The sequence below is a fragment of the Nomascus leucogenys genome, chromosome 22a, assembly GCF_006542625.1.
Source record: "Nomascus leucogenys isolate Asia chromosome 22a, Asia_NLE_v1, whole genome shotgun sequence".
Classification (NCBI taxonomy): Eukaryota; Metazoa; Chordata; class Mammalia; order Primates; family Hylobatidae; genus Nomascus; species Nomascus leucogenys.
Window position 1 is genome coordinate 136445852 of NC_044402.1, and position 26825 is coordinate 136472676.

The following is a 26825-nucleotide window of genomic DNA, read 5'->3' on the forward strand; positions in this document are numbered from 1 at the left end:
ATGAGACACCATGCCCACCCTCTCCCCTGTTAATTTACCTCTTTCATTATTAGTATGGTACATTTCTTACAGTTAGTGAGTCAATATTGATAGTTTTTATTAAAGTCCACACTTTATTTGCATCTCTTTAGCTTTAACCTCATGCCCTGTCTCTGTTCCAGGATCCAAATTCTATTCTGTTGTCACATCTCCTTAGCCTTCTCTTGGCTGGGACATTTTCTCAGACTTTTCTTGTCTTTGATGACCTTGAAGGTCTTGAGGCATGCTGGGCCAGGTGTATGATAGGAGTCCCTCTACTGGAATTTGTGCAATGCTTTTCTCAGGATTCGTCTTGAGTTACAAGTTTTGTGGAGAAAGACCACAGAGTGAAGTGCTATTTCCATCCTATCCTGTCAAGGGTATATACCATCAACTTTATTTATGGCTGCTGATGTTGACCTTGATCCTTTGACTTGAGGTAGCGTCTGTCAAGTTTTTCTGCTGTAAAGCCCCTCCCCAGCTGATACTGAACTTTTGGAAGGAAGTCACTGTGCACTTAAGGAGTCGGGTGTTAGACCCCCTGTCCTTGAGGGCGGGGTGTCTATGTAAATTATTTAGAATTCTTCTGCAGGGGAGATTTGTCTCTCTCCCCCATTTATGAATATATTCAATTGTCTATTTGTATTCATATGGACTTGTGGATATTTATTTTATATTCTAGGCTGCTATCCAATACTGCTGTGGCTCAGATTATTCCACCTGTGGCTCCTGGGGGCTGTTTTGGCTGCTCCTGCACCCTTTGCCCTACACCCCATCTCTGTGGGTTTTCTTTTGTTTGAGCACTTTCCTTCCTTTCTATCAGTATGAGGTGCATTTTGTATCTTTCCTGCCACAATCTTAGAATCGGCTGTTTCCCAAAGAGCTCTGGTTCCTTTTACTGGAGAAGGGTATTAGAAACCAGTGTCTTGGAGCTAGGCGTGCTCATTGCTTCTGGGGTGCCACTTCTTGGTTCTCTTGGCCAACAGATTAAAGAACTAAATGTGTGTATACTAACCTGCATATGCATATATATCTACAAATATTTCTATATGTAACCATCTGTATCTATATTTAACAGATTTCATATTCTTACTGGCATAAAATTGGAAATAACTTAAGTGTTTTAACATAAGGAGTGGCTGCAACTATGTTATACTACCTCCATGATGCAACTGTTATAAGGGACAGGTTGGAAAACTATGGAAACATAATAGTTTACATTAAAAAGTAGTACAGGTCTCTATTGGAGTTATGCTTACAGTGTGATAGTTGTGTGTGTGTACCAATAAGACCTTTAAAGGAAAAATGGAAAAGGTAGATTAGCCATGGCTTATTCTTAATATTAAACTAACATAAAATTAACTTTGCTTCTGCCATAATATTAGTCTTCCAGTGAGTTGTTGCTGAAACCTGAATGAAGTTGATGTATTTAATTTTAAATGAAAGAAATGAGACATTTTCTATTCTGTTGTTGTGTTAGCCCTGCAGTGCTTTTTCAGGCCCTCCCAGATTAATAATGACCTGTTTATTCATTCACAGTAACCAAAGAGTGTGCTAAAAAGTTGTGAAGTTACAGTCAAAGTAGTTTTATGGGAGGAAATCTGTGAGTGTTTAAAGGAAGGTATTTCCATAATAGCAAGAAGAGCCCAAAGTTGGGAATTCTTCTTTTACTTTTCCACTCTGATCTTTGTATTAATACTTGATTGACTGAATAAATACCATTATCTTATGGTTTTCATGATTTCTCAAGCCACACATCAGGATACTTTTGGGAATTTCCAGAGAAGTCCTTAAATGGAAAAGCTAAAATTACCTCTAGTAGATATTTGCACCAGTCTTCAGTTCAGATGGCTTACATATAAGAGGGACATGATTGACTGGATAACCCTGAAGTGTATCGTTTCACCCGCTGTAGTTGTCAGAACTCAACTACAAAGATGGCAGATCAAATACTTCAAGAAGGGTGGTTGTTTGCCATTGTGGAAGCTGGTGGTCCAGCGATCACAGCCCCTCAATTACGGCCCTGCGTGAGAGCACAAGCAGCAGTCATTACATAATTATACCTTTGATTAGTTGCTTCAACTGGCCATTGCCTTTGAAATATGATAACACAATTTGGAGTTTTATTAAAAAACAATTTTTTTGGAATTTTTGAAAAAGATTTTGTGTTTAAGAAAAAAAAAAAGAACCAAAAGACCTGCAATATATTCTGTTAGAGGAGATTAAAAAGAAGAAAGGGATGAGGGAAAAAAAGAGATGAATGTTTCCCATTATGACTCATTTCTGTCTCAGGAGGGTTAAGGTGGCCCCTCCTCACCAGCCTTCCCCTCTCGGCATCACCGGCCCCCAGCCTGCTATCCGCTTCACAGAGCAGCAAGCCAGTCCTTGGAGAGGGGATGTGAGAAGGGGCAGAAGTCAGGGGACCTGCGGCTGCTCCCAGGCACCACTGCTGCTCAACACACACAATTGTGTGACCACCACTGAACAAATCTCACAAGAAGGAGGTGCATTTTACTCCACACGTCATTTGGTTTTGAAAAACTAATTTGAACCTCATTTTTTTCTAAGTAAGAATTTGGTTTGCTGTGTGTGTGTTTTCAATTTTGATTGCCAAGTATTCAGTCCTAACATATGTTATGATTGGAGTGCATATAACACCGCGCAGCCGAATAACTAGACCTAGAAAATAAAACTGATCACGGTAAAGTTATTTTCCAGGCAGGGGATGCCTCATGATGCTGGCTGGGGCCCAACCACACCCAGGGCCTCGTCGGTTTCTGTTCTCATGCTGTTGTCATATACCCAGAAGTAGGGGAAGCCCGGGAGCCATGGAGCCTCACTGTCAGTTCTCTGACAAGCCATCCTCCAAAAAAGCCTTTCCTTTGCAAAATGAACAGGCACTCCGTGAAAACAGGGAGAGAAGTTTCTGTTTTTCACTGATGCATTTCTCCTGTTTATCTGACAATGTGCAAAACAAAAAGTCTACATTAGAAATTTATCATGAAGGTATAGTCTACTTCAATTCACTTCTTTTCACTCCCTGTGAAAACTTACACTCTTGGTGTTGTACTGAAATACCCAGTGGATTTGGGGTGCACCTGTACCCTTGATCTCCACTTCTGCGTGTTTCTAGGCCAAAGGGAAAACCAACTCTCTACCTAATTGGAACTTCTGGTTTTATTGCATATCCTGGAGGTCTTGCTTCGTTTTTATTTTCCTGGGTTGATGGTATTTCCCCTGTGCACCTACATTAGCCCACTATGCAGAAGCCCTTGGCAGTTTTCACAGAGTAAGAGGTTGAAAGAAGCCACCAGTGTGAAACTCGTATTTGCTGTAAAGAAAAACCCATTGTGATTATTGGAAACCAGATTAAAATTCCGTAACTGGAGATTGATGACTTTTATTTCATGAGTTTTACTTAGTTAGGTGTTTTATCTTCTGTGTTTTGTGGCTCCAAATTACGAAGACTGTTGGCCTTGCCAGAAACTGATCACGGCAAAGTTATTTTCCTTCCTGAACATGTGTCCTATATATTTGCTTGGCCTCGGGTTTTGTTTAATCCCTTCAAAGGCCCTTTGAACTGATGTTTCAACATGACTCCTTCTCTGTGAGGTCTCCGCTAGGAAGCGGCCATCATGTCAAGCCCCTTCACAGCTAAAGTAGTGAGTTCACATAGTGGAAGAATCTTCTGGGTTGCATCTTATGAAAAAAAGAAATCCACTGCCTTTTTATAAGAGAACAGAACATGTACACCGTCTTGTTGAGCAAATGAACGTTCAAATGGCCAGCACAAAAGAAATCCCCAATCTCTAACCTCACAATGAAATTGCCACGGACAAAAGATCACGGGATACCGGGCGCACTAAACTGCAAGTGACACAAAACCACAGCAGAATCCGCTCACACCTGCCGAGGTTCCTGGGGGATGATCTTTGTGTAAAGGATCCTGGTGCCGCAGTCAGCCTGAAACACTCCAAGGAGCAGAGACGCTCCCCTCTGCAGCAGTGGCATTTATACTGATGGCGTCTTTTAAAATAAATTAATACATGTCTGATGTGGACAGAGAGTAGTGCTGTCTGACAAGGTGATCATTTGACTTTTCTTAGAGGTACAAATTTACGCTCCCTTGTATGAATAGAGAGGGCTGTTTGTCTCATTCGGAGACAAGACATTGTTAGAAATGAGTGGCACACCTCTTCAACCCAGCCCCTTCCTCCGTGGAGGTAAAAAGATCCTATTAGTTCTCATAATTGATTCTGAGGGCTGCAGCGTGCCTCATTTAGCCGGCCCTGCTCAGTTCACGCCAGGATGTAATTCATGCACACTTGGACGGCCAACATGGCTGACGCGCCTTGGACACACAGCCTCGGCGCTGCATCATTTTTTAATCAGCTATCTGAGGAATGTTTATCTGATCAACAAAGAGTGCTGTCAGGAGGAGACCAGAGGTGACATTAATAAGCCTGTGGTTTCCTGGTACAATGATGGAGGAAGAGTTTGGAATAAAACCCTGCTCGTTTGAGCATGCCAGCAGACTAAAGAATATTTTTATTCTGCTTATAAAGAGCCAGTCAAAAGAGTCTCAGTTTTAAGTTTTCAGTTAAGTTTAAGTCTCAGTGATAAGTTTTCAGGCATTCACATGTGTTAGTAAAAAAAAAAAAAAAAAAAAAAACACCTTTTAGAGAAACAACAAATTTTATTTCAAAATAAAAATCGAAGTCCCTCATGTTGCAGGCACCCAGATGAAAAGCTGTAGATTCTATAAATATGGAGAGGCGTAAGCATTGGCAGCTGTTAACGCTAAATGATGCCAGCTACTCTCACTTAGTAGAAAGACGTAGTAAGCTGCGCACTTTCCCCTTCTGTCTTTGAAAAGATCGCGACTGTCTGCTAGTAATTACAAGGAGCTGAGTGTGTTATGCCAGGCCTCGTTTGGTCATCCAGACACAAGATTTGCTGTTTGTAACTATCAGATGCCTTAAGAAATGTTCTGTGAATTAAAGTTTCTATCACGCTTTCTTCTTTAAATGCATCACTCTGGTGTGCACCGCGTGAGACCCTCACGAGTGGAGTGACACCCATCCCATCTGCCAACCTGAAGACATAGAAAGTACATATATAGCCAGTGTAGACATCAGCACACTTTGTCCACGTTAGGATTATGGTACCAGAAGGTGCCACAGTGATCTCTCTTTGTAATTCAAAGACTGCCTTATGAATTCAGTTTACTAACGCCTCCCGGTGTTCCTCAACAGGAGGGCTCTGTGTGTATTTTCAGGAAAATTAATACCATCGTTATATCACACAAGGATAAAGAAACATTTTGTCTTAGAGTTTGGGAGTGAATCTCTCTGCATTGTCTGAACCTGAGTTTTTCAAAGTTTTGATCCTTTTAATCCTTAGAAAATACACTAAAAAAGTACAAAAAATTAGCCGGGCGTGGTGGCGGGCACCCATGGTCCCAGCTACTCCGGAGGCTGAGGCAGAAGAATGGCGTGAACCCAGGAGGCGGAGCTTGCAGTGAGCCGAGATCGCGCCACTGCACTCCAGCCTGGGCAACAGCGCAAGACTCTGTCTCAAAAAAATAAAAATAAAAAATAAAAATACATTCCAGCCAGCATGATGATGAGTTTTCCATATGTGTTTTAAATTCCCAGCAGTCGGTGGTAATTCCCTTGTTTTACCTCTTGCTGTGATACCCACATGTAGCACCCTTGTGTTTCACCTGAGTTCACGGTTCACATTTTGGCACCATTGTGGGGACAGTGCTGTCCTCCCACGAGTGGCATTCTCTCCCCAGGCCCACTGACTATTCTGCCTACCCAGATTAGAGCTCAGAAAGTTCCATTTAATTTGCAGACTGAAGCGAGAAGAGATCAATCTCGCTGTCTACACGGGAGCTGACAGTCAGTTTGTACCACATCTGAAATTGTACTTGTGGGATTTCATGTTTATTGAGATTTGCGTATGTGTTTTTAAACATGTAAGACAGTGCTGAGACATCCTGCCGCTTACATAGCTATGGGAGGCATTGTGAAACTCTGTTTATGAAAGAGACTTTTGCTTATGCAGCAAGCAAAATAGCAGAATGGAAAACACTAACAGAATGCTCACACCCTGCTGCCTTTTTGTTCAATAACAGGTGAAATTTTGGTATTAGAATAATAGGTTTTGTGAGAAATAACATTAGTAACAAAATCAAAATAAGTTAGCCTGTGTTTAAGAAGAAGAAACTGTATTCCTGAAAGTAGAACAGGAATTTTACTAAAAATTTTAATTAAAATAAAGACCCGGAAAGTTTAGTCTATTGCTAGTCCCCCTGAAGTCCCCGAGAATCACCTTTTATTCCAAAGGCCTGAGACCAGAGGGAGGCTGCCAGCGGTGGGCAGTGGCCGGGTGGCACCAAACATCAGCTCGGAGCCTCCTGGTTCCATTTGGCACAGTGTCTCCGTAGTCCCTGGAGGTGATTCCAGGCAGCAGCATCCGACATAACCCGAAGTGTTATTGATGATAATAGGATTGTATTTTCTCGTTGAGAAGCTTCTAAACAAGGGAACTTAGAGCAATCAATGCCCCCGGAGACCAATGCACGTATCACGACCTTGGTATCAGCCAGAAAACGTCCATTTGTTTAAGGGGAAGAAACAGGCACGACATTTTGCACATTAAAATGGATTATTTCATCAATAGGTTAATAGAAAGCCAGGCTGCAAGTTCACTTCCTGCTTATACATCCTGTGGTAATGGGAGAGTGGAGTGTGAAAAATGCAAGGCATAAAGCGGGCGAGGAAAGAGGCTTCCTGCACTCCGGCATCCCTCCCCTCCCGAGGGGTGCCCAGCCTCCATTCTGCCTATTTATATGTAAATGTTGCCGAAAGAGGTAAGTTGTACTCTGAGGAGTGCAGCCTCCTCCTGGCTACCTCTTTCTGGAACTTGCGAAATACTGTCCCAGACACCAGAGCTGCAGCAGTTAAAAATTAAGCCCGTGCCTAATTCTGCATCATTATGCCTGGGGCCCCTGGTACATACCCATCAAGCATTTCTAAAGCAAACATTTGAGACCTGTGACAGATTTGGTTTCCTTCGTTCCTCATGCATGGTATTTGTACCGGTGGCGCGATCTCGGCTCACTGCAAGCTCCGCCTCCCGGGTTCACGCCATTCTCCTGCCTCAGCCTCTCCAAGTAGCTGGGACTACAGGCGCCTGCCACCACACCCGGCTAATTTTTTGTATTTTTAGTAGAGACGGGGTTTCACCGTGGTCTCGATCTCCTGACCTCGTGATCTGCCCGCCTCGGCCTCCCAAAGTGCTGGGATTACAAGCGTGAGCCACCGCGCCCGGCCCTGAAGATCCTTTTCCTAGGTTTGGAGTTACCTGAGACAGATACTTAGGGTAGGACCTTATAGATAGTGAAGAAACCTGAAGGTATAGACATAAAGAAGTCTTCACTTGTGAAAAATTAAATGTAGACCTGTATCCTGTAAAACTGCAGATGCCTGCTAGTTTAGAGGTTGTTTCTTACTAAATTATTATTACTATTATTATTATTATTATTATTATTATTATTATTATTCTGAGACGGAATCTCTCACTGTCGCCCAGGCTGGAGTGCAGTGGTACGATCTCAGCTCACTGCAACCTCCGCCTCCAGAGTAGCTGGGATTATAGGCATGCCCCACCATGCCCAGCTGATTTTTGTATTTTTAGTAGAGACGGTGTTTTGCCATGTTGGCCAGGCTGGTCTAGAACTTCTGTCCTCAAGTGATCCGCCCACCTCAGCCTCCCAAAATGCTGGGATTACAGACGTGAGGACCTGGCCTATTTGTTGATTTTCATGCTGCAAAGGAATTGTTAAATGTGTTTAGTTATAACAAGTTAATATCACTTTATAAATCACAGCTAGTTTTTACTTGTGAATAATGTAAATTTTGCATCCTAAATATACAGTGCTTTATTGTAGAATTTTATTTGCTTCCTTAAAGGTTCAGGTTTCTCGCGTATGTTTTGTGTTGTCTCTACAAAGAAATCCAGTGTAGTTAGAAGCACTTGAGATTCATTTCTGCAACATAACTCATCACAGGGGCCTAATCATCACCCTGGGCCATTTTCTGGCCACCAGAACTTGGTGCACACACAGAACCTACAACCACAGCCTAAACTGTACTGTTTGAAATGGAGAATTTTGGCTCAAACACTACAGCAGGCAAGAAGAGTTAACCTGTCGTAAGTCAGGAACACGTTGGGGTTGATTAGGGAGCTGACAGTTGGCCAACTCATACCTTGGGAACCAGAGGGCCAGCCTGGCTGCCTGCTTTGCGGGCTTAAGACCTGCCTCTGGAAGTGTAAAGGCGTGCCTGTCCCAGATAAGTGCTGCTCACCTGCATTAAACAAACAGCCACATAGAGCCCAGTGGGAGCCTGCGCTAGTTTCTCTTCCTGCCTGTGGAAGTTGAGAGAGACAGACGGTCCAGTGAGACCCCTTCTTCAGAAGGTAAATGACAGTGACCGCCACTAAACATTCCGTTCCACCTGCCTGCATGGCAGGCCAAGCCCTCTAGCCCTGTGACCTGGGGCCATGCCTTTCCCTGCATTTGTCTGAAGACTTGAGCCACCCTGTTTAACTCTTGGGTTTTTATAAAATGTCTCCTGAAGGGCAGAGAGAACGCCTCAAGTCAGTGTCTTCCCTGCCACAGATGTCAGCATTTCTGAGTTGATGGTTGGGAGGGTAGGGGCCTGGTGGGGTGGAGAATGTGTCTCTGGAGGGTGGGGATCCCATCTCAGTGAGCCAGCCAGGCACTCAACACAACCTGAGTGGTGGGCCTGCTGCACCCTTGTTAAATTGGTTCTCTTCCAAACCCAGCGTCCCACTGTCAGTGACTTGGCGTTTTGTCTTTTCTCCTGAGAACCTGAGGTGGCACTTGCTCTTCTGGTTCCTAGGAGCTCCATTTCGAGCCGCAACTCCCCCAAGTGTCAAAGAGAATAGACTCCTCCCTCCAGGACAGCAGAATGGCACTAGGGTTTTGCTGCTGTAGGTATTGCCTGGATCAAAATCTGTCTGTGGAAGACATCTTCACTTTTAACGGCTCTTGATTTTAAAACCTACCTTCTGCAACACATAGGCATGAACTGCTCATAACCAGGGTCTCTTGATTTGACATGCTCCTAATACTTGGTCGAATCAAAGGGCTTGTGGCAACTGGCATCATAGCTCCTTCAAAGGGTGTCATCATTTCTCAACGCAGAGGCCAGTTTTTGTGCTGTTTTGAGTAGCCATGTGTGAAACCCAGCAGGGCAAAGTAGACTTCTGTGCGTGGGTACTTCTTTGACGTTAGATGCAAACCTGATGACCCTGCTCCAGCTCCGCCCTTCCTGAGTTCCTCTGTTCACCGTGGGGGAGTCGGAGGGCTCAGACCAGGGAGCCCCATGGCACCCACCCGCTTCGCGCAGACAGCTCGGAGGCAACATCATGTGCTACTTTGACCTTTTTTTTTTTTCTCCCCTTTTCATTTGTTTTCTTTTCCTTTTTGTTTTCTCTCTTTTTCCCCTCTCCCCTTTCTGCTCTCGGGATGCAGCCAAACGCAAAGCATGGAAACTAAACCGTGTTGGTAGCCTGCGAAATATATACAGCAGCAGCACCAACACCGAAGGTAACGCCTCCGCACCTCCACCCGCCCACACCTCCACCTGCCGCTTCCCTTCTCATCCCCTGCCCGCCCCTTCCTTTCCAACACAGGCATGGAAATGCAATTTGCCCAAAGCTGCATGCTCCCTTATTGTGTTTGCAGAGTCATTCCTGTGGTCTTTTCATCTTTTTGTTTGTGTGTTTTATTTTACCATTCATGTTCCTTTCAGCTTACTTAAATTTTGACCTTTCCCTTCAGTCGTAGAGTAGTGATGTTTAAATTACTTCAGAACCCTATTTTCTCCTCTTTTTTCTTTTCCTTTATACATGTGGGCTCTCAGTGTAATATTTCCCAAGTTATTACAGTTTTTAAAAGTGTTAGTATCAGGTGTAATGATCTGTAGCCAAATACAATAGTGTGCCGTGACATTTAAGTAACAGTCTTAATTTGTTTTGTGGAAGCATTCTCCATAATGCTCTCTGCAGCTCTAATCCACAGGCAAGCAGGCCCGGGCCATTTGCATGGGCTGCTATTGCTTGTAAATTCAGTATTTTGTTGTGTTTCTAAAGGTCGTCTGGTGCCAAAGTTCACAAATTGACTTGCGTTGCTTTTTTCACCGAAGACAGCCGTCATTGCTTTTGTATAATAGCAGATTGAATTTTTCCTCCACCTTCATTTGAACAACACAATTATAAATTGCCTTTTTTTTTATGATTACAAATGTCAAGGGTCAGAATTATTTTGATGCCAGGCAAGGGAAAACCACCACCATCAGCCCAAGCACACATAAGGGAGGCGGGGGTATAGGACGTGCGATGCAAAGCAGGTCACAATCCAGCGATCTTGGTATAATAGGGGGAAATTTTTTTTCACTTAAGTGCAAGCCAAATGGGTCAAGTAATCGCAAGCTCGTGCCCTAACACTAATTGACTTATTTGGGGATTATTATAACTGTAATATTTTTCTTAATGTCACTGTTTTCTGGGCTGTTGATTTTAGCGATTGCCAAGCAGTGGCATTAAATCTCTTGTAAATTTTAAATTGCACGCTGTTTCTGTAAACAAGTCCCTCTCTTCACATCCTGGTCATTAACCTTTGCTGATTTATATCACCATCCTCTTTTTTCTTTCTTTCACAATTACTCCTGTCTTGCCGCTGAACGCCCTGCTCTCAGCCAGGAAAAAAAAGAAAAAGAAATCTGGAAAACAAATCTACATTTTCACTATGGCTTGTTAAAGAGCCATTTTTTAATCATAATTTTTTTTTTTCATTTCTCAAGGGGAGATTGTTGTCTGTTAAGATACCAATGGAGCTTGGCCTCATTGGTATCTTCTTTCAGAGCACTCAAGAAATAACCAAATGAAAGAGGGAAAAGAATAGAATTTAAGAAACGGTCACATTCAGTATCATTTTTGTTGCATTTAAAAGGGTATTAATATACTCTTTTCACCATTTTTTAAATGTTTTTCAACTTAGCGTGCATATCATTTCTCCTCCCTGTGTCCTTATGAAATATGTTGGGTTTGCTTTTTTTTTTTTTTTTTTTTTGTATGCATGTGGGTTTGTCGCAACAAATTTGTTTATTGACTTCCAGCCTTTAAAAAAAAAAATTGTGAAGTCTGGTTTCAAATGCAGTTGTATAGAAAATTGGGGGACAGCAAGGGGGCATACCTCCTTAGCCTTGAGGGCAAATGGTTCCCTGAGACTTGCTGATGGGCCTTCCTGGAGACACTGGTGGGTGACAGGGGACCCGGTAGAACCAAGAGTGAGGATTTGCAGCAGTGCGAACTTCTCAGCCTTAGCTTCTCAGGTAATACACAGCATCTGCTCTGCCCAGCACCTCGGAGGGGCGGAGAGTGCGAATTCCTCTCTGAAATCTGTCAGTACTGGATAGCATTGCAAACATGGGGTCCCTCTGTCAGTAGCTATGAAAGGCGTTCCTGGGGATATTAAATAGTGACTGCATATCCGATTGTCCCTCACATTTTCTCTCATTTTTCTCAGTTATAGGAAGTTTCTGTTTGGTGTTCAAGGTCATGTATGAATTTTCAATTAAAAGACAGCCTTCTTCATTTACTTTGGGTTTAAGATTAACATCTGTACACATACAATCTCATTTCATATGGTTTTTAATAATGTATTACAGAATTCAGGCCAGACGCAGTGGCTCAGACCTGTAATCCCAGCACTTTGGGAGGCTGAGACGGGTGGGTCACCTGAGGTCAGGAGTTTGAGACCAGCCTGGCCAACACGGTGAAACCCCCATCTCTACTAAAAATTTAAAAAAAGTTACCCGAGCATAGTGGCAGGCACCTATAATCCCAGCTACTCAGGAGGCTGAGGCAGGAGAATCGATTGAACCCAGGAGGCGGAGGTTGCAGTGAGCCAAGATCACTCCACTGCACTGCAGCCTGGATGACAGAGCGAGACTCCATCTCAAAAAAAAAAAAAAAAGATACATTACAGAATTTATAAAATTATATAAAATAATTATCAAATTCCTTTCTGATTTACAGTCTTTTGATGTATGAAGTTATCATATATTCACTCTTTGTAAAGTGACCCTTCATGAAAATTTGTATCCTGAACATTTTAACTTTTGTTTTAACCTCACGTCTTGAGTGTTACATTAAATATATCCATCCCCAAGTGGAGTATCTTTTAAAGTGGTCCACTGGAGTGATTTACCCAAAGGCACCCAAAAAACACCACCCAAGTAAGGGGGACACTAGAGTTTCCTGTGTCTAGAGGGAGAGCTTGAGCTTCAGGAATCAGAGGAGACCACCCGCTAGGAGCCAGGAGTGGACTCAGCTGTTCTGGGACTTTCCTTGGGATCCGGGTTTAGGAGAGACAGGCAGAGCCAAGGTTTGGGTCTAAGGATCTCTCTGAAGCCCTTTTTCTTTTATGTCCTCTGTCTTCCGGCCTCTGGACCACATTATCTCATTTAATCTTCACACTCCCCCTGCCAGGTAGGTATCATGTTACGGAGGGAAAATTGGGATTCTGATAAGTGATTTTCTGCAGAACAAGCTAACATGTTCCAGAGGCAGAACATGTGCCCAGATCTCTTGACTCTGGGACCTGCTGACGGATCCACGTGGAAGGAGTTTGTGGATGGATGTGAGGAGTGGATAAAAACAAACAAAACTTACAAGGGAAACGCACAGACAAGATTAAAAAACAAAATTATTTTATCTTTTGTCTGTCCATTATGGCTAACACTGAAACCGAGATAGAAACTTTGGATATATATGATTGCACTGATGTACAAACTTTTGTTGCTTTTTAACAATTAACTTTCTCAAGATGGGTGAAATTGAATTTTCTTCAGCCAGAATGCAGCTGTAACTTTTCCATCTCAGGAGCCTGTGAAGTGGGATGGAAGGGTGTCTTAATGATATGATCCTCCAATTAACTGCTGTCTCCCAGCCCAAGGGAGAAAGAGATCTAAATACCAGATGACTGAGGCTAGACTCACAAATGTTCAACTCTAAAGTAAATGAAATATATTGAAGAAAGAACAAAGAGGACCAAGTGGCGGAAGAGTGGACGTTGTGCAGGAGGAAACTCGGGAGGGAGGCCTCTGCTGCACCGCAGGGCAGAATTGCACAACACCTGGACCCGTCTCCAGGCCTCACCTGCCCCATGCAGCTAAACAGATGACGTTATCATCCGCTGTGAGTTGGGTGAACACATGGGCTCCTTCAAGAGCGTTTAAGCTCTCTGTTTTTGCAGAAGAAAAGTACTTCCAGTACCTAAATAGATAAAGGAGAGAGGTGTTAGGAAACAAGGGGGCATTTCTTGGGGTGCCAAGCCCATTCCCTGGCAGCAGAATGAATACTTAAGATAGTCCTCTTCACACAGGTGATGACGCTTGCATCCAAGTGTTAGCCAGATTCAGTACTGGCCTAAAGTCCCGATTTGAGCCCTTCTATGAAGGCCCATTTCTGTGGATTTAGAGCTCGCCCCAGCAACAGGCCTGGGAAACCTCTGCTTTGGGTACTTCTGTTCACCACAGTGGGCCAGATCGCTGGAACCCAGTCTCCCCGATGCTGCGATTCCAAGCATAGGCATGGCCATGGGGAAACAGCAAACCTCCTTTTGGAGATTTCATCACAGATACAGCTTCGAGCCTCAGGCCTGCAGTCAGACCCACACCTGCCTTCTCCACTGAACAGCCCAGATGGTCACTGTTTCTCTGAGCAGATGTGAGCAGGCCTAACTTGTGGGCCATTCCCTCTACCACTCGTTTTCTTGGTCACAGTTCTTTGACTTCCAACTCATTCACAGTTAAACAAATTACAGGCCCACATCTGAGAATGATGGTCTTGCTGAGTGTGAGGTAGGCGTGCCTCCTTGTTCCCTACTCTCAGGTCCCTGCAGGGATGCGCCATTGTCTGCGCTGGGTGCTGGGGCAATGGAGAGGGTAAGGGTGCACCCGCCCACTGCCCTCAGGGAGCTCACTGTCAGTCTAGGAGGCTGCACAAAGGATCTGATGCAGAAGGAGGGAAGAGGCCCTGGATGCTCTGGGGGCTTAGTGGAGAGGGGAACTACATTTGATTTAGGGGTCAGGACAGGTATCACGGCCTACGGGATGTGACAGGAACCACAGCGACTGCATCCTCAGCGCTGAGCAATTTCCCTGCATCCTGTCGTGCACCCCTAGCAAAGGGAGATCTTTTCCTCCTTGTTTTATAAAAGAAGAAACCGAGCCTGGGAGAAGGGCGGGCGTGATCCCCAGGAGCTGTCAGGGAGACGGGGCTGGAATTCCGGGTGGAGGCAGCAGCCTGCACCTGGACAGGGCTCAGTACAGAGCCTGCAGCACCCTTAGGCTTGTATGTGAGGTGTGTGCCGAGGATTCTTTTGGGACCAGGACCAGTGGAGGGGACTAGATGATCCACAGATCTGCAGATAGCTGTCATCGTCATCTCCAGCAGAGGAAGAAGGCAGCCCTGCCTGACAATCTGTGACCCATTGTGTTGTGTGTTTCCTGAAGGACTCACTGCAATGTCTAATCAAGGCCCCCGCCAAATGCCCCGGCAGTCTCCCCAATGCCCCATGCAGGTCCCCACTGTGTGAGGCTGCCTTCCAGAACCTGCTCTCTGCAGTGAGCATTCTCCAGGCTCAGATGGGGTTCTCTTTCACACTGAATCACTGCTCTTGTTTGTACGAGGCAGGCATGGGCACCAGACTCAAGCCCAAATCTTAACTCAGGTGGTCTTGGTTCAGTCCCACATCCCCACTTCGTAGCTCTAACCTTGGGTTCTTGATGTGTCTTCTCTGTACCTCAGTTTCCCCACCTATAAACTGGGGTGATGACGCCCACTGCACAGGGTTGTGGGGAGGAGTCAGCAAGCTAACATACCTAGAGACGTGGAACATGGCCCCTGCATTGGTCCTTGCCTAGGACCAGAAGCCCCAGTACTCAAGCATCCAGATTCTGTTTTCAAAGAAAATTGCAGTGCTTGAACGTTGTTTATGTAGCCAGGAACAGAGATTTGAAAAGAAGCATTGCCCATGAAGCACAGGGGGGAATTTAGAAATGAAACTTAATCTGTTTTCTAGTCTTTTAAACCTACCCTCCTGCTTCCATTTGCTGTCATCTGAGAAGAATCGGCAGTTGTAGAAATGTGTCTAAAAGCATGAGCTGTGGAGTCACACACACCTGGGTCTCATCCCCTCTCTGCCGCTTCCCAGCTGTGTGGCTTGGGATGCTTTCCTGGGTCTGTCCTTCCTCTCTTCTTTTCTTCCTCTCGCATGGAGACAATAAAACCTACCTTGAAGGGTAATTGAAGAAGAAATGAAGTGAAGCCTATGAAGCGCTTCCCACAGAGCTGGGCACATGGGGAAGCTGGCCACCGTGGCTTCTATTAAATTGCTATACAGACTTATTTAGTAGAAAAATGACCCAAAGACTCCATGGAGAGTATCTGTGGACTATTCAGTAGGCCTTTTTAATGTATCGGTGCAGAGCAGAGCTGGCCAAAGCCAGCCCTCCTCAGTGATGAGCAGCACCAACTAAGAACTAATGCAGGTAGGCCTGTCACGGTGGCTCACGCCTATAATCCCAGCACTTTGGGAGGTCAAGGTGGGCGGATCACTTGAGGTCAGGCATTTGAGACCAGCCTGGTCAACGTGGTGAAACCCTGTCTCTACTAAAAATACAAAAATGAGCTGGGTGCGGTGGTGCATGCCTGTAATCCTAGCTACTCTGGAGGCTGAGGCACAAGAATCTCTTGAACCAGGGAGGCAGAGGTTGCAGTGAGCCAAGATCGTGCCGCTACACTCCAACCTGGGCGACAGAGCAAGACTGTCTCAAAAAAAAAAAAAAACCTAATACAGATAACTTCAGATTTGGGAAACCCCCTTACACGGGAAAAGCTAATGCAGATAACTTCAGATTTAGGAAACCCTTGCACGGGGAATAACTAGAATTGACGTTTGGGGAAGGGAAGCAAGCTTGCTCATTTTTCTAGCCCCCTCCTTTTGAAAGGATGACAGTCTTGAGTATCACCTCAGCGCTGAGCAGCACCTAGGAGAGGAAGCCCCCACTGTGGACAGTGGAGGGGGCCGCCGAAGGTTCCTGGTAAGCCCGGGGAGGCCGGGTCTCCTGATGGCCATGCTGGACTCTTGCAGAGGAACCCGCCCTAGGCCTGCCCAACATGGCCTTGCTCACTTATTCCTATAATTAGGAGCCCGAGGGGACCTCTGCAAAGTGGGGAGTGTGTCAGGATGAGTAACAAACAGTTACCGCTTAGTAACGAGATAAATCACAGCACGTGCCTATCGTTGCTTTCTCTTTCTAAACTGAACGCTTGGGCCTGGAGCTTTCACAGGGCGTCTGGGACAGAGAAAGTACAAGGGAGACAGCAACACCCACCCCTGCCGTATCGCAAGATGTTCTCAATTTGCAGTCAGATAACTATTTCTTTTTCCCCAAGAGCTTTGTTTTGGAGTCTTCTTAATTTAAGACATGCATGGGCCAGACATGGTGACTCACACCTCTAATCCCATCACTTTGGGAGGCTGAGGTGGGCGGGTTGTGCGAGTTAAGGAGTTCGAGACCAGCCTGGGCAACATGGTGAAACCTCTTCTCTACAAAAAATACAAAAATTAGCCAGGCGTGGTGGCGCACGCCCGTAGTCCCAGCTACTCGGGAGGCTGAGGTGGGAGAAGCGCTTGAGCCCAGGAGGTGGAGGTTGCAGTGAGCTGAGATGAAGCCACTGCACTCCAGTCTGGTCAACAGAGACCCTGTCTCAAAAAAAAAAAAAAAAAAAAGGCACATGTGGCACCCTACAGCTAAGCCAAAGCTTTCAAATGGAGTTTCTTTACACGTGGCCCTTGAACTGCTATCCCAGCTCTTTATAATGTGTTTGAAAAACAAAAACATCCTTTGTGTGTCATGAGAACCTTCCCATGGTAATATTTAGTAGTTAAACATTCCTAACCTCATAATTGACCTGTGGGGATTTGCTTCTTCACAGAATTAATCACACTCTTCTAAATTAAGCCACAGGACAACACCTCTGTTGGACTCTCTTGACTAGACAAAGATATTGACCAAATTCAGAGTTTCCAAAAATAATTACCTGAGAACCGTGAACTGTGTGTGTTTATAATGATCTTTTGTTTTTGTTTAAAATTAATAATAATTTCTCAAGTATAGTAAGGGGTGGGCTTTATGTGTTATTTTCTGTAGGTTTTTTGGTTCTGTACAACCCTGGTCCATATTCTCCAGGCTTGCCTGCTTTCTTTGTCTTTTATTTTTGGACAGAGAGTCTCACTCTGTTGCCCAGGCTGGAATGCAGTGGCACAGTCTCCACTCACTGCAGCCTCCACCTCCAGGGTTCAAGTGATTCTCATGCCTCGGCCTCCTGAGTAGCTGGGATTATAGGCACCCGCCACCACGCCCAACTACTTTTTGTATTTTTAGTAGAGACGGGGTTTTGCCATGTTGTTCAGGCTGCTCCCGAACTCCTCCCCTCAAGTGATCCTCCCCCCAGGCCTCTCAAACTGTTAGGATTACAGGCTTGAGCCACCGCACCCACACAGCAGGCTTTCTTTCACATCAGTCTTTTCCTACAAAAATGGGAGAAAATTTGAAAATAAAAACTGAGTTTTTAATACTGTGTTTTGGCTGACATCTTAGTGTGCGTGCTTTTTGTCATAATTGGGTAAAATATCTAAGTCACATGCCTATTTAACAGATGCTTTTAAAACAGAAATACTGGAGGATTTTACAAAGTGAGGAAAAATAGCATTAAAGCCCGGGTACGTGCGTGACATTGCCACACATCGCCTCTTAGGGTGTGGGTCATGGTAGAGGGAGAGAGACCGCAAGGTAGCGAGTACATTCCGTCTGAGTTTCCAACCCCGTTGCATTGACAGTGGCTACCTGGAGAACTATGTGAAGAGGAATTCTGGGGCTGCACCAGCCTCTTCAGGAACAGTTAGGAATGTCTGTTTTTAAAAGAAAAGGAGAGAGAGCTTCCCTTTGTCATCCCAGGTCCAGCCTGGCACCTCCCTTGCAGATAAAGCTGAGATCAGAAAGATGAAGTGGGCTGCTCATGGGCACCAGTCCGTCGATGGCAGAGTGGGATGTAGGTTCCAGGAGAGAGAACCCCAAAGTTGGAGCTCCAGTTCGGACAGAAACTGGGAGAACCCGTAGCGAAAACTCACTTGTTAATAGGGGAAAAAGAAAAAAGGCTTGGCAGAAGGTAAGCATCAGTGGTATTGTGTTCACCAGGGCTTTGTGGTGTGTCCTAAAACAGAAGTCCCAAATCTTTCACCAAGGTCAAGAGTGGAGAAGATGGTTATTTTCTGCTCAGGCCTTGGCTATTGTATTGTCCCGTCATTTTTCGGTGGTGCTGTCTGGAGGCCTCTGGGCTTGGTAGATCCTGGAGTCTTCGTGCAGCAAACATGCCCATCCCCCACGCTGAGCATGTCATCTCTGCACCGTTGTGATATCCCATTTCATTTTCATCACGGGTTTGTCATTAAATGTGTCACAAAGGATGCTTAGCCTTGTGGATAGAACACTGGGTGGGCCTTAGGAGCCTGGATTTCAGGCTGTAGGACACCCTGGGAGAACCTCCTCTCTCCCCAGGACCCAGATTCTCATCCGGTCATTGAAGAACTTGGAGTAACTGACTTCTGCATCCTCCTTGAGCCCTTTTCTATTCAGAAGAGAAACAAATCTCGGCATTGCACCTGCACCCATCAGTAGTTTTTTTTTGTTTGTTTGTTTGTTTTTTTTGGAGACAGTCTCACTTTGTCACCCAGGCTGGAGGGCAGTGGTGTGATCTTGGCTCACTACAACCTCCACCTCCCGGTTTCAAGCAGTTCTCCTGCCTCAGCCTCCCGAGTAGCTGGGACTACAGGCACACACCACCACGCCCAGCTAATTTTTTTAATTTATATTTTAGTAGAGATGGGGTTTCACTGTGTTGCCCAGGCTGATCTCGAACTCCTGAGCTCAGGCAATCCACCCACCTCGGCCTCCCAAAGTGTTAGGATTATAGGCATGAGCCACTGCGCCCGGCCCCATCAACAGCTTTGAGGCATTTCGCGTCGTAGCTCGGGACACAGATCCAGGTCCTCTTGGCCTTTGCAAAAGCACAGTGCAGTTGTCCTCTTCCCCAGACCCTTTCCCTGAGACCTGTGTGTGCCTCTGTGCCTCCCTCCTTCCCTCCCCTCGCACCCACTTCTCCCCCATGCATCCTTGTCAGATGCCTCCTGTTGAAAGCAACTTCCAAATGTGAAACGGTTTTCAGCTGCTTTTAGCCCTTTAACCCTTTGTCTGCTAGAATTCCGCAAAAAAATAATTGATGACGGATTGGCCCATTAACCTTTAAGAAAAAAAAAGTTTGACAGCCCGGATTCCCGTAATGAGGAGGGATTCCTTGTGAAATCAGTCTGATGGCTGAGTTTCTTGCCCCTAAGGAGGCAAAATTAGCCCCATGGGGCCTCGTCTGCATAGAAACTGGACACAATTAGTGTAATATCCGGTGTTATTAATGTCGTTTGGAATAATTGGGCAGGTTGATTTCGACAGGTTCATGGTGCTAAAATACTATTATAGTGGACCTTTCCACAGCTAACCGTTAAACACAGAAAACTGTTTAAATCCCTGTGAGCCCAATCACAAAACTTTATTAAATAGCTAAGCCCTGGAATGTCACACTGGGAAACAGTACACCGTCTGTTACTTCAGGCTTTGGGGTGTGGTGGCATCTTGATTTTTCAGGAGCAATTTTGCTGTCTGTGTGTGTATCTGAAACTTCAACATGCTTTTAATAGATACACCATCAGGAGCTTCTACAACCTGAAATCTGTTTTTACAGTGAATGAAATAGAAGCCACTGCAATTGTCACCAATAGGTAGTTTGTGTTAGTGAAATGACACCACTAAAAATGAAAGCTCGGAACAGGGCATCCTAACAGGCACATGCTCGTTCTGCACGTTTGAAGTGAGGGTGGCAGTGGAGAGTAATGCTTGGCTCTGTCTCTGACTGATGGGCCTCACACTGCCAATTACTGTTTTGATCATTTTTAATCTAGTTTCTCATAAGTAAAATGTCATCACCGTGTCACTTCGTAATGTGCTGCAGCCCTTCGGGGCCATCGGTGATTTGAATAAGGCTCTATCATCTGCTAAAAATTCTTCTTTGAACCTTAGAAGGAGCATGTTCCTGTTCTCTCCACACAGAAGGGAAAACACTTGGGTCCAAAAATCTATTCACTCTTTACATAATGAGTCTAAACGGTCACTGCAATGCCACTGAATTGTAAACACGGACTAAACACGGATTAAATCTTGAGATTTGCTAGGTGTTGACCTAATAAAGTCACCAGAGCAGCACATAGGAGATCACCACCAGGATAGGTCTTCTCTACTAGATTAGTCAGAACTAGGTTTAGTAACACCAGAAATCCAGTTTTTAAAAAAGGAGACGCTGGGCATGGTGGCTCACACCTGTAATCCCAGCTACTCAGGAGGCTGAGGCAGGAGAATCACTTGAACCCCGGAGGCAGAGGTTGCAGTGAGCTGAGATGGTGCCACTGCACTCCAGCCTGAGCGACAGAGGGAGACTCCTTCTTGGATGGGTGGGTGGGTGGATGGATGGATGGATGGATGGATGGATGGATGGATGGAGAGGGGAGGGGGAGGGAGGGAGGGAGGATGGATGGATGGATGGATGGATGGATGGATGGATGGAGAGAGGGAGGGAGGGATGGATGGATGGATGGATGGATGGATGGATGGATGGATGGATGTCTTATGTAACTAACTGTAGGACAGGCAGGAGCTTCAGGGACCTCAAAAGCACCAGGCTCCCTGTCACCTCCCATGCCTGGCTTCACTCTGCTGGGTGGCAGCATTCGTACCTGTCCACAGGGAGTGGCCTGATAGCAGAAGTTTTCCTTCCCATGGAGAGGGCAGAGGCACCTGCACCTGCACCTGTGGGCCATGTCCTGACAGGTCCCAGATAAGAGGGGAAGGCACTCTATGGACACAACTCAGATGTGCAACCCTGGAGGACGCTTGATCATGTGCCGCCACCAGCACTGATCAGAGTGGCCAGGGACATCACGTGCCCCAGTTGGCCAACATAGATGGGGCCATCCCTGCTCCCTGTGCTGGCCAGGGAGCCAGACACCCGGCAGGTGGCACGTGGAAGGCCCAGAGGACCACACCTCTGTGTACCATGTCCCCCAGCATTTACCAGACTGACCTGATGGTGTGACCGGACATCAGTTAGAAAGAGGTATGACAGGCCAGGCACGGTGGCTCATGCCTGTAATCCCAGCACTTTGGGAGGCCAAGGCGGGCACATCACCTGAGGCCAGAAGTTCGAGACCAGCCTGGCCAACATGGTGAAACCTCAGCTCTACTAAAAATACAAAAATTAGCTGGGCGTGGTGCCAGGCACCTGCAATCCCAGCTACTCGGGAGGCTGAGGCAGGAGAATCACTTGAACCTGGGAGGGAGAGGTTGCAGTGAGCTGAGATCGTGCCATTGCACTCCAGCCTGGGCGACCGAGCAAGACTCCATCTCAGAAAAAAATAAAAATTAAGAAAAAGAAGGACAGTAAGACAAGCTGTTGAGGGATTTCTGGGGAAACTGTTTTCAAAAGGCCCAACCATCTTGTTCTCTTGGCATGAGGAACAGGAGAAGATAACGGAAAGCCACTGGGAGACCCTTCCAGCCCCTACACCATCTTTGATTCCCAAGGAGAGCTCCTTTCTTTAAATGTTAATTTGTTTTTAGGAAATGGAGGAAGAGTACTGCCACTTTAAGAGAGGAAAATGATTACACACAATAATGGCTGTAAAGTCCTGGCGTTGTGCCTGACAGAATTTGGAGCCCAGTGGTATTATTTTCTATATTTATTATTCCATGCAGTAGATTTGTTATGGATAAACAGATTTCTTCCTGGAAGTTGTAACATGACTATGCAGTTGCTCTATAATCCTTGTGCTTATTTTTTTAATCTTGGGAGGCAGAGAAAAGTCATATGGCAGATATAAATTAGATCTGAAACTCTACGTATGGGTATTACCTGTTACCTATGGTAATTACGTATGGGTATTACCTATTACTATTACCCTGCCTCAAAATAAAAAATAAAGCCACCTAAAGACAGGATCCTGGGAAACACGTGGGCCTAGCATAGCTGGATTCCACTCGGCAGTGTTGGTGTAGAGTGGCCTTAATTAGGCTCCGTGCTCAGATGTTAATCCTTCCTCAGGAAGCAAGGTCCAGCTGTTCGGACCCTTGTCATAAATTTCAGGTCCTGAAAATCCAAAAGAAGACACAGGGTAGTCCCCCTGCCAGGGCCCACCTCTGCGCTGAGCATGTAGGGTTCCATCTCCCGCCTCTGCCCTGCCTCCCCGGGGGCAGACTGAGCCTCTTCCCTCCAGGTGTCCCAGATGTTTGCATCACAGTTCAGCCCCGGTCCCCATCAGCACAGTCTGCCTGGGAGAGGCCAGCCCAGGGTCAGCAGCACCATTGCCTCTTGATTTGGGAGCTGGTGCTGGACCCCGCATTGACGAAACAGAGGGGGCCATCTTCTGCTTCTCCAGGGCTAGGCTGAACCATCCGGTCAAAACAGAACAGAAACCCCAAAGAGCTGTTCATCGGCATCTCACTACATGGTGAACCGCTACTCACACAGAAAAGCTTGGCGTTCAGACCTGCCCTGTGATCACTGGGCCTTTGTGTATGCTTCATACATGTCAGAGACAGACCATACCCAAGGATCAAAGAGATGGCACAGCTTCCTGCTCACCACACTTTATCACAGAGCTGTTGGTCCTGGGGATTGCAATTCGTGTCTTTATTTCTTCATTATTTGTATAATCCTGTGCTTTTCCAGGTTTAGAGTTATTGCACAGGACTCCCCCTCGAAAAAAGAATATCTTAAGTGAGTCTGGGGTTGCACAGTTGGTTCTTAGTTAGGATGCGAAGCTTAGCTGTGCTTTCCAGGGTCAGCAGGACCTATCATGGGGCTGACCTTCCCAATCCATGCCTTTACCTGAAGCTGGTGCCCATCAGCCTGGGTCACGGGGTGTCTTGCATCTGTTTCCTCTTCACTCTGTTGGGCCTTGTTGGTGTTTCATGGTAATTAGCCAATTAGCCAGGGTTTCATTCTCCAGGAGAGGAGGCCTGACCTGCTCAGACTCTGGCTAATCCGTCACCTCCAGGCAAAGTGTAAAGCCTTCTCTCTACCACCTCTTCTGAGTGGCTGTGGATACCAAGTGGTCCTTTATGTTCTTACTTTTAGGGAAGTATTTAGCTCATTCACAAGTCTTTGTATCTCTACTTTCCTACCTCAGAGATAGAAATATATGTCTATTATTTGTGAAGGCATGCTTAAATACGACTTTTGTTTGCTAGTTTACAGAAATGCAATTAATTAATATTTCTGTATTCATCTTATATCTTGCCCATTTGCCAACTGCCGTTATGATTTTTAATAATTTGTAGGTGATTTGGGGTTTTCTGTGAAGACAGTCATATACCTTGTGAATGTCTTTATCTTCCTTTCCCATCTCTCAGTCTTTTATTTCCTTACTTTTGTCTTACTACACCGGGTAGCAGGGATGAAAAAAAGCAGTTACGGCAGGTGTCCTTGTCTTGAGCATCCTTTAACTGAGGGTTCAAAGGTACGTTTCTGACATCTCACCCTTAGGATTAGTGACATTGTGGGGTTTAGGGATGGATTATCTCTGTCCAAGGGAACGGAGTTCTATTCCTCATTGGCTAAGAAGTTTTAATCATGCTTCTTTCTCTTATTAATTTTTTTCTTTCTTCTGGTTGAGAAATTGCACATTCTACTTATTTTCTTGCAGAGGTTTACCACATGGACTTAATTTACTTACCAACATGTGAAGTGAGTCCTTACCTCCCCCATTAGAGCAGTACAAGGCCCCTGTGACGTTGTAACTCCCATGTCCTCACCACTACTCTCACGTTCTCCAGCATTTTGACCTTTCCCATGGTAGACATTGTCATTAGCAGTCATAGTCAGTATTGTTTTTATTTAGTTTTTTTTTGTTTACATATTTATCAGTTCATTCGCTCACCAACCTGTCTTTCACAAACCTGCCTTCTAGGATCTTTGAAATACATCTTTTTTTTTTTTTTCCTTTTTTGAGTTGAAGTCTTTCCTTGTCACCCAGGCTGGAGTGCAGTGGCATGATCTCGGCTCACTGCAACCTCCGCCTCCCAGGTTCAAGTGATTATCCTGCCTCAGCCTCCTGAGTAGCTGGTATTACAGGTGTGTGCCACCACACCCAGCCTTTTTTTTTTTTTTTTTTTTTTTGTATTTTAGTAGAGACAGGGTTTTGCCATGTTGGCCAGGCAGGTCTTGAACTCCTGACCTCAGATGATCCGCCTGCCTTGGCCTCCCAAAGTGTTGGGATTACAGGCGTGAGCCACTGTGCCTGGCCCTGAAGTATATCATTTAGTAATTTCCCTAGTGGACGTCTATTGGTAATAAGCACTTTTGGGTTTTTTTGCAGAAAAATATATTTCGTTCTTTCCTTTTTCTTTTCTCTTTCCCTTTCTTTTCTCTTCCTTTCTTTTCTTCTCTGCTCTTTTCTTTTCTGTTTTTTCTTTCATAGGGTCTCACTCTGTCACCCAGGCTAGAGTACACTGGTGTGATCACAGCTCACTGCAGGCTCCATCACCCAGGCTCAAGTGATCCTCCCACCTCAGCCTCCCAAGTAGCTGGGACTACAGGTGCAAGCCACCATGCCTGGCTGATTTTCAAATTTTTTGTAGAGATGAGGTCTCACTGTGTTGCCCAGACCAGTCTTGAACTCCTGGGCTCAAGTGATTCTGCCACCTCACGTCCCAAAGTGCTGAGTTGGCAGATGTGATCCCCTGCACCTGGCCTATATTTCACTCTTGTTCTTGAGAGAGAGTTTATCTGAATCTCAAGTCTACACTGTTATTTTCTCCTGAGGATATTATTCCGCTATCTTGCGACTCTCACTGTTACTCTTAAGAAGTCTGTGATCCGTCTTGATATTTGTTTAAGAGCAATCTGTCTCTAGAGATGGGGTCTTACCATGTTGACCAGGCTGGTCTTGAACTCCTGACACCTTAGGTGAGCCACCGTGCCCGGCCTGTATCAGTAATACTTTGGATCTAAATCTGCTGTCTTGTTTGCAGTGTGTTGGGTGATCTCTGGTTTTGAGTTCAGATGTAGTTGGTCTCCGTCCATGGGAAGCTTTCCTGTAGAGAAGATACCAGAAGCCAAGGGAGCTGTGAGACCTGGGGCCTCCTGGCTCCTTTCCTTGCAGGATTGCCAGGTGCTGGACCCTGGGTTTATGTTTCCTATCTTAGGACCTTATCTGTTGTGCTACCAAAGGTGTTTGCCTCTCAGGGTAGCCTTCACTTTTGCAGGTTTTTAGCACTTTAGGCTCACAATTCTAGTTTCAGCTCGTGTATTTGATTTGGGGAAGGAGAAGGAGGGTCCTCTTGAAATCATGCCTCACTGTGGACTACTGTGTTGTGATGCAGTCAGCTTGGAAGGGAAGCAAGGCCCCAGGACCAAGGGAGAAGTGCTTAAGTGTTGGAGAGGGGAGCCACAGCACAAACTTCTTACACAGTAAACTCAGGGAAGGGTTAAAGCTGGGCCAGAACCAATTTCACAGTCAGGCAAGGGCTGAAAGTAGAAGGAAGTGGAAGGGTACAGATTGGCAGATATTGCTAAGCAGGGCTGTGACTGATGAGATGAAAGTGGGAAGAGGGGGAGGGAGGAATCCAGGTGATTTTGAGATTTTATGATTAGAATAGCATTGTAATCATTAACAGAAATACAGAACCCCAGGCCGGGTGCGGTGGCTCACGCCTGTAATCCCAGCACTTTGGGAGGCTGAGGCTGGTGGATCACAAGGTCAGGAGATCGAGACCATCCTAGCTAACACGGTGAAACCCTGTCTCTACTAAAAATACAAAAAATTAGCTGGGCATGATGGCAGGCGCCTGTAGTCCCAGCTACTCGGGAGGCTGAGGCAGGAGAATGGCGTGAACCCGGGAGGCGGAGCTTGCAGTGAGCCAAGATCGCACCACTGCACTCCAGCCTGGGCAACAGAGCAAGACTCCGTCTCAAAAAAAAAAAAACAAAAACAGAACCCCAAGAGGAGCATTTGAAAATTCTAGCAAATCTATGTGATGCATGTTAAATTTGATATGAGGACAAAGTATTTGAGAAACATCCATAGGCATTTTAAAATCCAAAACCGAGTAGATATATGAATTGGAGATATATATATGAGAATTGTACATGTCTGTAGGAAGTGACTCTCTAAGCTTCGGAAGGAAAGGAACCCCTAAGAAGGAGGGAGGAGGAAGGAGGAACATTAACTAAACTTGAAGTTTGCCTTCACTAAAGGCCACATGCAGAGGAACCAGGGAGGAGAAAGAGAAGCAGTGATCAGAAAGCTGGAAAGAGAACTATAGTTGCACAGTGAGAAGATGGCAGGCACGCCACGGGCACCCCTGCTTGCCCTGGGGTAGATATTGCTAGCTGATCGCAGATCCTTCTCCAGGAGCCTGGAGCCATCCTTGGAGATCTCAACACAGGATTCTCTGCAGCTGCTCAAAGCTGCCTTTATTGAGAACACAGATGCAAGATAGTTCTCAGCTATCTTGCATCACTCCCATAGGATC

General features: G+C 45.6%; 1 protein-coding gene across 10 annotated transcripts in view; it reads left to right on the forward strand.

The window, feature by feature from the left end:
* AGAP1 (ArfGAP with GTPase domain, ankyrin repeat and PH domain 1) overlaps positions 1 to 26825 on the forward strand; it is a 644171-nt gene that overhangs the window by 518268 nt on the left and 99078 nt on the right. For 5 of the 10 annotated variants that reach the window (XM_030802725.1, XM_030802726.1, XM_030802720.1 and 2 more), the window contains one exon: positions 9590 to 9664. The exons of the other annotated variants lie outside the window; for them this stretch is intronic. In XM_030802725.1, coding sequence (XP_030658585.1) covers positions 9590 to 9664 — 75 coding nt within the window. The remainder of the gene's footprint in view (positions 1 to 9589; positions 9665 to 26825) is intronic. 10 annotated transcript variants of the gene reach the window in all.